The following is a 15,669-nucleotide window of genomic DNA, read 5'->3' as shown; positions in this document are numbered from 1 at the left end:
CCTTTGAGCCAGTTCTGTATCCAAATGGCTAGTTCTCCCTGTATTCCATGAGATCTAACCTTGCTAATCAGTCTCCCATGGGGAACCTTGTCGAACACCTTACTAAAGTCCATATAGATCACAAGTACTGCTCTGCTCTCATCAATCTTCTTTGTTACTTCATCAAAAACCTCAATCAAGTTTGTGAGACATGATTTCCCACGCACAAAGCCATGTTGACTATCCCGAATCAGTCCTTGCCTTTCCAAATACATGTACATCCCATCCCTCACGATTCCCTCCAACAACTTGCCCACCACCGACGTCAGGCTCACTGGTCTAACTTGCCCACCACCGACGTCAGGCTCACTGGTCTATAGTTCCCTGGCTTGTCCTTACCACCCTTGCCAACCTCCAGTCTTCCGGCACCTCACCTGTGAGTATCGATGATACAAATATCTCAGCAAGAGGCCCAGCAATCACTTCTCTAGCTTCCCACAGAGTTCTCGGGTACACCTGATCAGGTCCTGGGGATCAATCCACCTTTAACCGTTTCAAGACATCCAGCACTTCCTCTTCTGTAATCTGGACATTTTGCAAGATGTCACCATCTATTTCCCTACAGTCTATATCTTCCATATCCTTTTCCACAGTAAATACTGATGCAAAATATTCATTTAGTATCTCCCCCATTTTCTGTGGCTCCACACAAAGGCCGCCTTGCTGATCTTTGAGGGGCCCTATTCTCTCCCTAGTTACCCTTTTGTCCTTAATATATTTGTAAAACCCCTTTGGAATCTCCTTAATTCTATTTGCCAATGCTATCTCATGTCCCCATTTTGCCCTCCTGATTTCCCTCTTACATATACTCCTACTTTCTTTATATTCTAAGGATTCACTTGTTCTATCCTGTCTGTACCTGACATATGCTTCCTTCTTTTTCTTAACCAAACCCTCAATTTCTTTAGTCATCCAGCATTCCCTATAGTTACTAGCCTTCCCTTTCACCCTGACAGGAATATACTTTCTCTGGATTCTTGGTGTCTCATTTCTGAAGGCTTTCCATTTTCCAACCGTCCCTTTACCTGCGAACATAGAATTTCACCTACAGATTGTCCACCAGGCTAATTTTATTTTAAGATTCATTTAATCAGCATAACATGAAACAAGGGCAAATAATCACTTATCAATGAATAGTCTTTCAATCAATGGTTTATCCAAGGTTACATTTGTACTTGATGTTCGTCTTTTGTGACATTGCAACAAAACAGAGGAGACACACTATGCTGACAACTAGTGAGATCACTAAAAAAAAAATCTGAAGACATTTTAGCTGCGAGATTTGTTTATGACCAGAATTTTCTTTTATTAGGAATATATTTCTCAGAGCGGTGTCATTTTGGTTACTGTACAATATTCACAAGATATGAATAATATCTAGGAGAGTTTTAGAGGCAGAAACCCTAATAACATTTAAGTAGTATTTAGAAGGGTATGTGTGATGCAAAGGCATACAAGGCTATTGACTATAAGTGCTGGAAAAATGGGATGAGAATAGTTAGGTGCGTGTTTTAGACCAGCGCACTGTTGATGGGCCAAAGGGCCATTTTCAGTGCTACAGACCGCTCTGACTCTATTGTGAACGGATTATCTGACACAGGCTCTGTCGATGCTAATCTCATTTAACTTAAAATGAAACTCTCACTTCAATGTTCTCTCTCTGCAGGGAAGCAGCAATTCTAAACTCATCAACTCTTATTATGTGCAATTGAGGTCAATTACAATGCACAACATACTACAGTTTTACAGTGGTCAATCCTTAACAACTGTCTCGTCAGTTTAATACTCATGAACAAAGGTCCTAGTGGGTCAGCATCATATTTGAATACTGGTGTAATTTTGATCCTAATAAAGGAGGATGAGGTATTAAGCTAATTTTCCCTTATCAATAATAAATTAAAATAAACTTTAATAAGCAATATGTACAAGACTCAAAAAATTCTTGACAGAATGAACACATTTCACCTGCAGGCCTGGGAAAAATGCTAGCAAAGCATCCATCCATGTCCGTGCATTCAGCATTGGCTTATGTATGTGAACATCCAGTAAGAGTGGGGGTTGGCTTATATACTTCATGATAGCAGCATAGTGCTAGAAGAAAAACAACAAAATGATTACAATATTGCCATCCCTTCACTGGTATATTTACAGAATGAGACTATTCAGCTGAAATATTTCAATTTTTTTTGTAAATGCACAAATTAAAAACAAATTAAATTAAAATTTAAGAACTGTTTTAAGTATAAGTAGCACAAATCATTTAGGTTGTAGTGCCTTTTGTTTCTAAAATATTGAACACACTCTTTACAACTTCAAACTAACAAATCTCTTAAATACAAGTATTACGCAGTTAGTCATCTCAGTAAATATGAGCCGGTATAGTTCTAAGGATTTAATTTTCAAGATATACCCAAATTAAGGATATGACATACTGTAAATGCAGAACTATTTACAAACAACAATCATAAGGCCAAACATTCCAGTGACAAATCTCAAATTTACCAATGAACATACTTTTAGTTACCAGATTTAACACTCAAGTATTCTACATTATGCAATGATTTGTTACTGCTCCAATTAAATTGGTTATGCTAATAAGAGTAATTATAATTACCTTTAATTAACCTACAGATTGAAAACTAACATCTTACTCCGATATTGGGCAGTTTTAACCAGCTTTTTGTAACAATCTCAATAAATAACTGGAACATGTTTGGTTTCAATATAGTAAATTAATAGTTTGACCTTAATAAACATATTTGCGAATTTACAATGCAGAACATATTGACATGAACAGTGGGACGGTAACACATACTTTGATACACATCATTGCTGATTGCAAGATTGGGCCAAAGTGAAAGAGCATGTCCTGCCTGCATTTAAAATTATGTTCCTACTTTCTCTGCAGGGGAAACCTGTTCTCCAAGCTGCAGTGAGGATCCAATGATCAGGCAACTAGGGATCTCTAGTGCAATACATAATCCTACCAAAGCTTCGTCCCCCCCCTGATGTCAGAAACAGAAGACATCCCTTGTGGACTCCATTCACCTTGACGACAGGCATTCTAGCACGTGTTTTTAGATATTTTAAAACTTTATTTTTATTTTAAAACTAGCTCACCTACAACCAGCATGGCCAATTCACCTGACCTGCATATCTTTGGACTGTGGGAGAAAACCGGAACACCCAGAGGAAACCCACACAGACACAGGGAGAATGTGTAAACTGCACGCAGATAGTGATCCAGGCCGGAATTGAACCTGGGTCCTTGACACTGTGAGGCAGCAGCGCTAACCACTGTGCCACCCCGTATTGAGGCAAGTATTGCTGAATATGCCCAAATTTCCACTGTAGTTTGTCCAGGTAGGTGTTCTGTTCTGTTGTGATCCTCAATAGTCATGCCCTTTTCAGACTTCTGTTGGAACTGCATTATCTGAACCACTATACATACAAAGCTTTGATAATAAGAAATCAAATAAAAGCAATGACAGATCAGTTAGGAATATAATATGTTAAACAGTAAGTTGAATATAAACTCTTGGACTGTGAAGGATGTTGTTTTCTACAACAAACACAAATGAAAATGGTGTTGGTAGCAGTAATTGATAACCTACAGTGATTGTCACTTTGAACTGCACAATGGCCACAAATATATTTCTGAGAATTTCAATTTTCTTCCATTCAAATTTCAGGATATAAAATCATATCTTACATTATTTAAGACACTAGTAAGCATTACTGAAACAGTAATTTCCAATGGCTTCCCAATTTGATAAATGTGGCACATTAAACTCATCACCCTTTGAGTAAACAGTTGTATTGCAAGATAGGAAAGAATTTTGAATTAATAAAAACAGATACACTAAGATCAAACAAGAAAGTAGAGCTTACAGTATTGAATCTCTGTAAGTAACCATCATCACCAAGTAGAATATATGCTTTGAAGAGGTACTCATAATATGAATCGATCCCAGCTCCAACTCCACTATCTTTAAAAAGAAATAAGTAAAAGATAAATTTATTTCAATACATCATTTTAAATATAAGAAAATGAGTCAACCTGATCGATCAGCTTATTTGTTCCAGCAAAATGTTCAAAATTGGCAAAATCTCTATATTAAAGGAACATACAAGAAGCATTTCACAACAACTCAAAATACTCACAATCAGAATGACTTTTACATTAAAGAGAGATACATATGGGGACTGCAAAAACCATTTTAAAATTTCAACTATAACCAGTTGAATAAGTGATGATAGTATGCAAGGAGGACAAAAAGGAACACACTCTCAGAAATTACAGAGTCAGAAAATATTACGAAGCTAAAATAGTGGTATAGACTGCATTCTGGATTAGTGGTGATGGAAGAGCACAGCAGTTCAGGCAGCATCCAAGGAGCACCGAAATAGACGTTTCGGGCAAAAGCCCTTCATCAGGAATAACTGATGAAGGGCTTTTGCCCGAAACGTCAATTTTGCTGCTCCTTGGATGCTGCCTGAACTGCTGTACTCTTCCATCACCACTAATCCAGAATCAGGTTTCCAGCATCTGCAGTCATTGTTTTTACCCCGTATAGACTGCATTACTGATTCATTACCTATAATTAAATAGAATCCCTGCCTGCCTGGATCAGGAGCACATCACAGCATTTCTCCAGATGATATCAATAACATTCAAGCAAGACCACATTTTACCCTTGGGGAAAAAAAAAACTGGAAGGTCATGGAAAGATTCTAAAAGGTATAAAAATACTAATTAGACCTCACTAAAATGGTTATTCTATTGCTTCTTGGTTACAATTAAGAGGACGCTTGTAGTTCCTGAAGGCATCAGGGTGAAGACATTAAGGTTTTACAAAATTATGCTGGAGTAAAATTAGGCCTTGTAAAACTTTCCACTTTGGCACCACATCCTATAAATACATATGTAAAAAGAAACAAAAAAAAGTCAACAGGTCCTATTCAATATAGAAATAGAATGAACTGTTAGGAATGATGCCAGTAGTTCTAGCAATTAAAACACAGAACTGGCTTATCATAAAGTGGATGATGCAGTTAAATAATCTCAATAGTACCATATATATTTCAGTTTTTGTTAGTTGTGATTTTCTGCTACTTGTATACTCAGCAAGACAACATTCTCTCCTACATAAAAGTTATACCTGTTTCAGTGCTAGGACAGCTTCTCCTCTTAGACCAAATACAAACAAACATAGATATGGTATTACAAACGTAATCTCCTCCTCCTAAGTCAATACTACCACGTCTACCGCTAACACTGTGGCATTCTGTGTTCCTATCCAAATTCCACAGTACCTTCTCCTGTGACAAAGCTATGACCTCACCTCCATCTATGCCCTGTTTTCACTCAGCTTAAACAAATATGCGCTTAAAATTCAACACAATCACTCGACAATGCTTTGAATTTTAAAAATTTAATTACACTATAAAAGATTAATTGAAATGCACAGAAAACCACTTGTTCACATTATTCAGAAGATACGAGTCATTTCAAAAGACTATAATATTATTGTATCCATAGGGCTAATAATATCATAAGGTCAGAATAGAGAAGAAAAATATATTAGTTCCCAGTGATAAAGAAATCTACGACATTAAAAGTTGCTGATCTTGAACAGATGGGAATCAGAAATAACAAAATTCAGATTTACCTCTGCGGACCCAGTCTCCAGTATGGATATTAATAGTTGTTCCCACCAGGTTACTGTTACGCTGTCTTTTTTCCCACAAAAAGTCGAGGGCTTTCCGTGCATGTTGCTGCACAAAAAATGTAGAGTAGTTTATTAGATATTCAAATAAAATAGGGTCTAAGCCTTCTTTTCACTTCCCAACTTAACTTACAAATAACAGAACCCCATAACAGTCCTTGAATGAATGCATGAGAAGTCCTGTCTTACAAACTTTATTGAGCTTTTTGAGAAAGTGATGAAGATGAAGGACGAGGATAGGACAGTGGATATTGTCTCCATGGACTTTAATAAAGCATTTGACAAAGTCCGTCGTGGTAGGCTGATCCATAAGATTAAATCGCATGGGATCCATGTTAAGTCGGCAAATTGCTTAGAAAATTGCCTTGGTCAGAGAACACAGAGGGTAGTTCGGAAGGAGTGTCTGTATGACTAGAGGTCCATGATCAGTATTGTTCTGCAAAGATCAGCGCTGGGACCTGTTGTTTGTAGTATATATTTAAATGACTCAGATGAAAGTGTAGATGGTCTGATTAGTAAGTTTGCAGATGACATGAAAATTGGTGAAATTGTGGATAATGAGGAAAGTTATTAAAGGATACAGCACAAGAAAGATCAGTTGGAAATTTGGATGGACAAGTGACAGATTTGGTTTAACCCAGATAAGTAAGTGTGAGCTGATACATTTTGGGAGGTCAAATGCAAGACAAAAGTATACAGTTAATGGCAGAACCCTTAGAAGTAATGGTTATACAGAGGGTTCTTAGGCTCCAAGACTATAGCACCTTGGAAGTAATAGCAGCCCAAGTGGATAAAGTGGTAAAGTATGCACATGGCATGCTTGCCTTCAGCAGTTGGAGCACTGAATATAAAAGTTGGCAAGTCATGTTACAGCTGTATAAGACTTTAGTTTGACCACACTTGGAGTAACATGTGCAGTCTAATTCCCATACCATAAGAAGGATGTGGAGACTTGAGAGTGCAGAACATGTTGCCTGGACTGGAGTGAATTAGTGAAAAGGAGAGGTTGGACAAACTTTGTTTGTTTTTGTTAGAGTGACACAGGCTAAAAGGCAACCTGATAGAAATATATAAAATTAGGACAGGCATGCATAGGGTGGATCGACAGAGTCCTTTTCTCCAGGGGTGGAAATGTCACATACTCGGGGCATAGGTTTAACGTGAGAGAAAAAAGGTGAAGGGAAGTGTGCAAAGTAAGTTCTTTTTTTTGTTTACACAAAAGGTGGTGGGTGCCTGGGTCACGCTGCCAGGGAAGGTGCTAGAAGCAGGTACATTAGCAACGTTTAAGGAATATTTGGACAGGCACATGAATAGCGAGAGAGAGCGAGAGAGAGCGAGAGCGAGAGCGAGAGCGATGTAGACCACGTGCAAACAGTTGGGGATTAGTTTAGAATAGCATCATGGAGAGCGGAAGGGCCTGTTTCTGTGCTGAAATGTTCTGCGCTCTGTTCTATGAATGCAGAAACCACAAGTTAAATTTTGTGGATTAGGACATGGTGGAAAAGGGCAAAACTGTGTTTTGCCTTAAATGGATCAAAACTGATTTTATTTTCTGCCCTTTCAAATTGATGTCATGTATCCAATAGCTGGATTTGCTATTTTGGATGCTAAAAGGCTGATGGGACTGTGGATGGTAGAAGAATCATACATGACAAGGAAAGAACCTTATACCAACAAAGTTTAAGATTTTAAATACACTGTTTAATAGGGTAAGGGATACAGATTCTACAGTAGGCTTCAAAAGGGAAACAGGCCTGAAGGAGAAAGCATTACAGGAAAATGGGTAAGCGCCAGGGAGAGAAATTAATTAAAAATTGCACTTCAAAAACGAAACAGCGCAGACCAAATAAGCCAGACATAAGGAAACTGTGATCTGCCACATCATAACAATTCCAGCACTCTTATTAAACAGACCTAACAAATTCTTGGCATGACGACTGATACACATTTGTTGCAGCATGTACTTTGATATTTTGTATTAATCGGTTTAGTTCGATTCTGACCATTAACCCAGAGGTATTTACAAATGCTAAGTTAGAATATTGTATCTAGGTTTGGGCAACATACACAAGGCCATGAAGACAATGGAGCAGAGATTCATTTTAATACCTGATTTTAGTTATGAGGAGAGCTGAGAGAATTAAAGTGAGATTTAATGTAGGTGTTCAGAGTTATGAGGTACTTAAATAAGACAAAGAGACAGAAAAGGTATTTACTGTTCTAAGTTGGTAGGTAAGGAGTATAAGTTTAGGATTGTTATCAAAAAGCAAACATGATTTCGAGGGGTGGTAGCATTTGAAAAGTCCTGTCAGACAGGTTCCATGAATGACTGTAAAGAGAAATAATTGAAAAACAAATAAAAATCTAAGAGATTTAGAGGATTGCAAAAGAATGTGATTGTCCTTTTACAGAGTAGGCACATATGTCACACACTGAATGATCTTGGTTTGTTTTTTGGGAATGCAAAATTAGTAGGGGAACAGAGCTCATTTGCTTTTAATTCTGGATTCATTCTATGTAATACAACTTCCCTTCTCTCCAACAGCAGCAGATTACTACCCACCTCAAAAATTGGATCTCCAGAGAGTCTGCTCAGAGCTGCAAACTCCAGAATCAGGGTCCCTGCGCAAGCTGTACAGGTGTCTGTCTCTGTACCTGTTTTAGCTTCAGGTCGTCTCAAGCCATATTTCAGATTGACCTGTACTTCAGAAAAAATGCAATTAATCAAAATGGAAAATAAAAACAGCACAACACGCAAAGGATCTCCAGATAATTAATTCTATATCATTTTAATTAGCAATTTTAAAATATTAATACCAAAACATCAGTCCTATTAAAAGGTCCAACATTTAAAACACTTAGTTGCTTTCTAATGCCAACTCTAATAAATATTAAGTGGAATACAGTAATACAGTCATAAGACCAATGAAAATGACTATAACTCATAATTCACTATTTTTAGAAGCCACACACAACTAGTTTTCTCCTAGCTTAAATTACCCATCGTGTTCAGGGATGTGCAGGCTAGATGGATTAGCCATGGGAAATGCAGGGTTATAGGGGTAGGGTACAGGGCTGGGTCTGGGTGGCGTGCTGTTCAGAGGGTCGGTGTGGACTTGAAATGCCAAATGGCCTGCTTCCACACTATATGGATTGTATGGATTCTATGTAAACCCTAAACTACTGGAAGGACTTGGCTAGGAGTGCCAACCATCAATCTCCCTTTCTTACAATTCAGGCTGCTTTCTAGACTGTTGGTAGTATAGCTTGAAAGTCTATTCTAATAGTGAATCTGATCCATGCGGTTCCCAGCTCAAAACTACACCATTTAGATGCCAACAGATTGTGATTTAGCTGCTAACAACCAGTATTTCTGTTCCAGCTGCAGAATCAATTCCCTGAATCGTCCAACATAGTTAGACCTTCACATGCATGTATTTTTTAATTCCATCTATATTATTCCAGCAACCATTTTTACTTTTTGTTGCATCGGAGGACCCACTCCTTTTCTGTTCTCTTTCCTGCCTCACATTCAAATTCTTGTTACCCTCCAATTCTGTCTTTCACTTTCACCTCTCCAGTCACCATTTTCCCATCCTCCTTTCTCCATTATTTAATCTGTCGCATACAATTTGCCCTCTAATTTCTACTGATGGTCTAAGGTCTTGGCTTATTTATCCCCCACTTCGTATTTCTATTTGTATATAACTGAATTAAATTAAATGAAATGCTTTACTCACCCTAGGATAGGGAAGTCCACTGGTAGTGTTGAATGCTGGCAATAATCTGTACCCAAGTTCCTTTGCCATGTCGAGAAGTTCATCATTATACCACTGCATCTGCTCTCCTTGATCTTTCAGTATAAGAGCCATTGTATGGCCTCCCAGCAAACCCCTAATGGATAAAATATTTATATTAGGCATCCAACTGGCTTTATTCATGCATTTCAATTCTTGCTTTTGATTTATGATCTAAAGGCTCGTTTTTATAATTACTCTTCATATTGTTTCAAAATGCAATCTAAATGTGCTGTGTTCTACCGAAGAAATAGAAAATAAGTAAAATAAATTTTAGTGACATCTTTTTTCAGAACTTACCCTAGTACCCTAATATTGGTCTCAAACACAGAGACTACAATATCATTATCCAAATGAACATCACTTATAACCCTTTTCACAGCAACTTCAAACTCTTCTATTTGATTCAGCAGCTACAACACAAAAGCACATGAGTTAATATTGTCTAGTTGTTCGTCCTTCAGTCCATTTAAAATATGAGCAAAGTAGATTTAACTTACTGCAAGGGTGTCCAGAGTATCAACTAAAGTCAAAGAAAATCTGAAAGAAAGAGTAGTTACAGTTGATCCAAAGATGGAATAAAATAATTTTAGTTACACAAGACTACATACACAAATTTTGAACCTAGTATCCACTTAACCCATCTTTACACATTAGTTGGAACTCTGTTAGTAGCTTTCTAGATAATTTTTATTAAAAAAACGTAAGGAAAAAAGAAAATCACCATATTTACTACGACAGGTTCAGTAGTGGAACAGATGCATATGACTACAGGTTCATATTTTTCTTGATAAAAAACACAATTGTAGAATGCGATTCCCAAATCTCCAGCAATATTCAGGTACAATTAGGAGGAGCTCCAATTAGTTGTACCAGACATTGTGTAGCCTCACTAGCAATCCCTAAATGAACTACTGGTAGATACTAAAATGAGCAAAGAGGTAAAAACAATGACTGCAGATGCTGGAAACCAGATTCTGGATCAGTGGTGCTGGAAGAGTACAGCAATTCAGGCAGCATCCGACGAGCAGCAAAATCGACGTTTCGGGCAAAAGCCCTTCATCAGGAATTTTGCCCGAAACGTCGATTTTGCTGCTTGTCGGATGCTGCCTGAATTGCTGTGCTCTTCCAGCACCACTGATCCGGACTAAAATGAGCAAAGAAAATTCTAGCCCACTGCTACACCATTTAAATCCCCCCCAGTCTCATTCCTACTCTGCCAAACGCATAATTGCAGATACCCAGAAAAGACTTACAAAAACCTTTTCCCTGACTGATACATTTATGTATTTTAGATCACCAACTACATGGTTTGTACAACTCAACTGGGACTGTTTAGAGCTTTCAGACAATAAAACATTTTGTTGCTGGAATGAAAACTGTTTTCAGATTATACATGCATAATCGAATGTGCTCCTTTTTTATCACATGCATGAGAGTGTATGTAAAATGAGCTCTCAATGTTCCAGTTGCTGCACATTAAAATGTATCCTGAAGGAATTAATATGTTCTAGCAGTAGGTTTGAATTCCACTAAAAGCCATGTAGCGTTGAGTTGAATAAAATGCTGAGAGAGTTCAGAATACTCTTTGCAACATCCAAGTTCAAAGGTGTCAAGTTAGGTGGATTGGCCATGGGAAATGCAGGGTTGCCTGATGGCTACCGGATGTAAAAATTCATGGATTTCTTTTTTTGGAAGGAACTTAACAAAACTTTGTGAAATCTGCATGTAAGTTTGCTCACTGAGCTGGAAAGTTCATTTTCAGTCATTTCGTCACCACGCTAGATAACACCATCACCGAAGCTTCACCGGAGGCTCAGATGATGTTGCCTAGCATGGTGACTAAACGTCAGAAAATTACAAATCTTCTCAAAATTCAATTTGTAAAATCTTTCCTCAGGATATTAAGTAGACTGCAGCCTTAGTAGATTTATATTATTTTTTTCAGAGACTGTCACGCAGGAAAATGGTTGGATGCAGGCTCCAACTTACACTGAAGCTACAGGTAAATCCCCACACAAAAGAGAGGTGGGTCTGGATGGGAAGCTCTTTGGTGGGTCAGTGTGGACTTGACGGCTTGCTTCCACACTATAGGGATACTATGATTCTATAATTCCAATGTCCTGCAAGTCAGTTGGCCAAAGCCTAATAAATTTAGTTGGTACTTCTGGAAACAAAACAAGAAAAAGTATCAACTGAAAATGTTCAAGTTAGACTGACGTAGCTGTTTGAATTCCTATAGTTCCAAATTAATACTAACTTTTACTTATTACAGCGTTCAAGATATATTAATTGTAAAACTGTCAATCTAAACTTTAGATTTGCATTCTACCTTTTCTTCAGCTTGTACAAAATCTATAGCTATGGATAACAGCAAGAATGACTTAAAATACACTAACTTGCCAAGCGCATCATCCACATCACCACGGCTAGGTTCCAGACCACGCACACGGCCACGACATGTCAGGGGCATTAGTTCATCAGCTGGGTAAGCGTGTTCCTGCAGAAATGCAAAAACCGAAGTTCTCTCTCTAAAAATTGAACTCAGTACAAAAAAGCATTCAGAAAGACTATATCAATATTTTCATCAATAAAATAGAAGATATGCCATTTCACCTCTGTTCAAATCATACAATTTGAGCCTTTAAAAAAAACTTCACAAAGAATGAATAAATCCTCTAACCTATCACTAGTTGAACCTGTACACACAAGGTTGAGCAGCGAATCTTGCCATGCATCAAGGGTCAACATTTTTATTATTTAAGGTCTCCTTTCGGGCCACATTTTTTTTTTTTTTCAAAGTTTGAGAGAAGATTTGTAGCTCGGGTGCTCGTTGTGGTTCTGTTCGCTGAGCTGGGAATTTGTGTTGCAGACGTTTTGTCCTCTGTCTAGGTGACATCCTCAGTGCTTGGGAGCCTCCTGTGAAGCGCTTCTGTGATCTTTCCTCCGGCATTTGTAGTGGTTTGAATCTGCCGCTTCCGGTTGTCAGTTCCAGCTATCCGCTGCAGTGGTCGGTATATTGGGTCCAGAAGATGTGCTTATTGATGGAATCTGTGGATGAGTGCTATGCCTCTAGGAATTCCCTGGCTGTTCTCTGTTTGGCTTGTCCTATAATAGTAGTGTTGTCCCAGTCGAATTCATGTTGCTTGTCATCTGCGTGTGTGGCTACTAAGGATAGCTGGTCATGTCGTTTCGTGGCTAGTTGGTGTTCATGGATGCGGATCGTTAGCTGTGTTCCTGTTTGTCCTATGTAGTGTTTTGTGCAGTCCTTGCATGGGATTTTGTACACTACATTAGTTTTGCTCATGCTGGGTATCGGGTCCTTCGTCCTGGTGAGTTGTTGTCTGAGAGTGGCTGTTGGTTTGTGTGCTGTTATGAGTCCTAATGGTCGCAGTAGTCTGGCTGTCAGTTCGGAAATGCTCTTGATGTATGGTAGCGTGGCGAGTCCTTTGGGTTGTGGCATGTCCTCGTTCCGTTGTCTTTCCCTTAGGCATCTGTTGATGAAATTGCGCAGGTATCTGTTTTTGGCGAATACATTGTATAGGTGTTCTTCTTCCTCTTTTTGCAGTTCTGGTGTACTATACAATGTATTCGCCAAAAATGGATACCTGTGCAATTTCATCAACAGATGCCTAAAGGAAAGACAACGGAACGAGGACATGCCACAACCCAAAGGACTAGCCACACGACCATACATCAAGAGCATTTCCGAACTGACAGCCAGACTACTGCAACCACTAGGACTCATAACAGCACACAAACCAACAGCCACTCTCAGACAACAACTCACCAGGACGAAGGACCCGATACCCAGCATGAGCAAAACCAATGTAGTGTACAAAATCCCATGCAAGGACTGCACAAAACACTACATAGGACAAACAGGAAGACAGTACGATTGATCCACTGAAGGGAGAGTATGGAGATATTATTAATGATCATGGAGTAATAGCAGATATGCTGAATGCTTATTTTGCTTTGTATTCACAACTGAAAAGAAGGATAGCATGCCAGAAGTACAAAAGAAATTAACAGAGGATCAGGGACAGGTCTAAATGAAACTAGCTGAAGTAAATCATCAATAATGTGATCATGAATAGAACTGAAGAGTGATAAATCCCCAGGACCTGATGGTTTTCAGCCATGGGTGTTGAAGGAAGTAGGGACGCATGTTCCTAATGCCCTAACCATAAACTTTCACAGTTCCCAGGATTCAGGAGTGGTACCTGGGGATTGGAAATTTGCTCATGTCTTTCTGCTCTTTAAAAGGATGTCAAAAGGAAACCAGGGAATTACAGACCAGTTAGCCTGATGTCTGCGGTGGTGAAATTGTTGGGAGTCTATAATCAAGTGTAGGGTTACTGATCACCTCAAAAAAATGCAGTTAATCAGGGAGAATCAACAGGGATTCACAAATGTTCGGTCATGTCTGACAAATCTCAGAACATTTTGAAGAGGTGACAAAGGCAATTGATGTAAGTCAATGGATATTGTTTATATGGACCTCAAGGTGGTTTTTGGTAAAGTCTCACACAAAAGACTGTTAGCTAAGTTGGAAGTACACAGAAATGAGGGTAAATGACTGACGTGGATAGGAAATTGGTTGCAGTGACAGGAAACAAGTTTGGAATAATAGATAAGTACCTAAATTGGCAGAAAGAGATGAGTGATATCTTGCAGGGATGTGTGTTGAGGCTTCAATTATTCACAATATTCGTTAACAACCTTAGACAGTGTCATTAAAAAAGTCAAATATCTAAATTTTATGACAGAACAAAATTAGGCAGCATTGCAGACAATGTTTACAACAGGACAAAATTACAACAAGATATGGATAGATTAGGTTAGTGGCAGAGCTGTGGTAGATGTGAGCACATGTGAGATTATCCATTTCGGACTGAGAAAAGATAGATCAGGGTTTTTTTTTTCAAAAAAGTTAAATACAGTGAATGCCCAACAAGATTTGGGAGCTCAGGTGCATAGATGCAGAAGATAGCAAGGCCATCATTCCATGGTCTTGACTACCTAAAGGGCTGGAGTATAGAGATATAAACGTAATGCTGCAGTTATACAAAGCCACAGTTAGACCCCAATAAGAGGAACTGTGAGCAGACCTTTGCACTACACCCAAGAAAAGATCTTTTGACCTGGGGGAAGTTCAATGTAGGTTTACGAGGATGATACCTTGACTTCAAGAGTTATGAGGAGAGATTAGACAAAGTGGCCTTCATTCTCTAGAATTGAGAATGTTAAGGGGTGATTGACATCAAAGTCTTCAGGATATGAACAGGGAAAGACTCAGTAGAAAAGAATTGATTATTTCCATTAGTTGGAGTGTCCAGAACCAGGGGCATTGATTAAAAATTTGGCCCAGGAGACAGTTGAAGTCTGCAGATGATGGAAATCAGAGTTGAGAGTGTGTTTCTGAGGAAGAGCTCTGGCCAGAAACGTCGATTTTCCTGCTCTTCAGATGCTGCCTGACCTGCTGTGCTTTTCCAGCAACACACTCAACTCTGATTTCTAGCATCTGCAGACCTCACCATCTCCTAGTTGATTTCAACCTTACTGCAAAGCCTCTTCAAAGAATGCGGACCTTGAAGAAGCTCTCCTCTCTCTACAAAGATCTCAGTAAATCCCTCTCTCACAGTACTCCCCAGGTTCTCTCCTCTGCCCTGAAGCTCTTCAGCCACGTCCTCAAGCAGACTCACTACTAGAGCCACATCTTCTTCCATTCCTGATGGAGGGCTCCGGTCCGAAACGTCAATTTTCCTGCTCCTCGGATGCTGCCTGACCTGCTGTGCTTTTCCAGCAACACATTCTCAACACTAAAAATTAGGGCCAGGCCATTCAGGGGAGATATAAGAAAGCACTTCTACATGCAAACAGTAGTGGAAGTTTGGAACTCTCTTCCTGAAATAGCTGTCAATGCCAATTCAATTATTGAATTTAAACATAAGATAGACAAGTATTTAATAAGCAAGGGTATGAAGGAATATGGGCCCAAAGCAGATATATGGAGTTAGACCATAGATTCACTATGATCTTATTGAATGGTGGGCAGGTTTGAGGGGCTGAATGGTCTACTCCAGTTTCTATGTTGCTAG

At 38.8% G+C, this 15,669-nt stretch overlaps 1 protein-coding gene across 2 annotated transcripts in view; it reads right to left on the bottom strand.

Annotated features, from left to right (window-relative positions):
* The window catches only part of edem3 (ER degradation enhancer, mannosidase alpha-like 3), a 76,789-nt gene that overhangs the window by 42,717 nt on the left and 18,403 nt on the right, over positions 1 to 15,669 (bottom strand). For both annotated transcript variants that reach the window (XM_043699563.1, XM_043699564.1), the window contains exons 3-10: positions 11,965 to 12,065; positions 10,066 to 10,105; positions 9,866 to 9,978; positions 9,509 to 9,662; positions 8,332 to 8,466; positions 5,712 to 5,817; positions 3,931 to 4,028; positions 2,005 to 2,130 (exon numbers count right to left, since the gene is read on the bottom strand). In XM_043699563.1, coding sequence (XP_043555498.1) covers positions 2,005 to 2,130; positions 3,931 to 4,028; positions 5,712 to 5,817; positions 8,332 to 8,466; positions 9,509 to 9,662; positions 9,866 to 9,978; positions 10,066 to 10,105; positions 11,965 to 12,065 — 873 coding nt within the window. The remainder of the gene's footprint in view (positions 1 to 2,004; positions 2,131 to 3,930; positions 4,029 to 5,711; positions 5,818 to 8,331; positions 8,467 to 9,508; positions 9,663 to 9,865; positions 9,979 to 10,065; positions 10,106 to 11,964; positions 12,066 to 15,669) is intronic.

This window comes from Chiloscyllium plagiosum, chromosome 11 (assembly GCF_004010195.1).
Source record: "Chiloscyllium plagiosum isolate BGI_BamShark_2017 chromosome 11, ASM401019v2, whole genome shotgun sequence".
Classification (NCBI taxonomy): domain Eukaryota; kingdom Metazoa; phylum Chordata; class Chondrichthyes; order Orectolobiformes; family Hemiscylliidae; genus Chiloscyllium; species Chiloscyllium plagiosum.
Note: the sequence above shows the minus strand (reverse complement) of the source record. Positions and strands in the feature narration are given on the sequence as shown.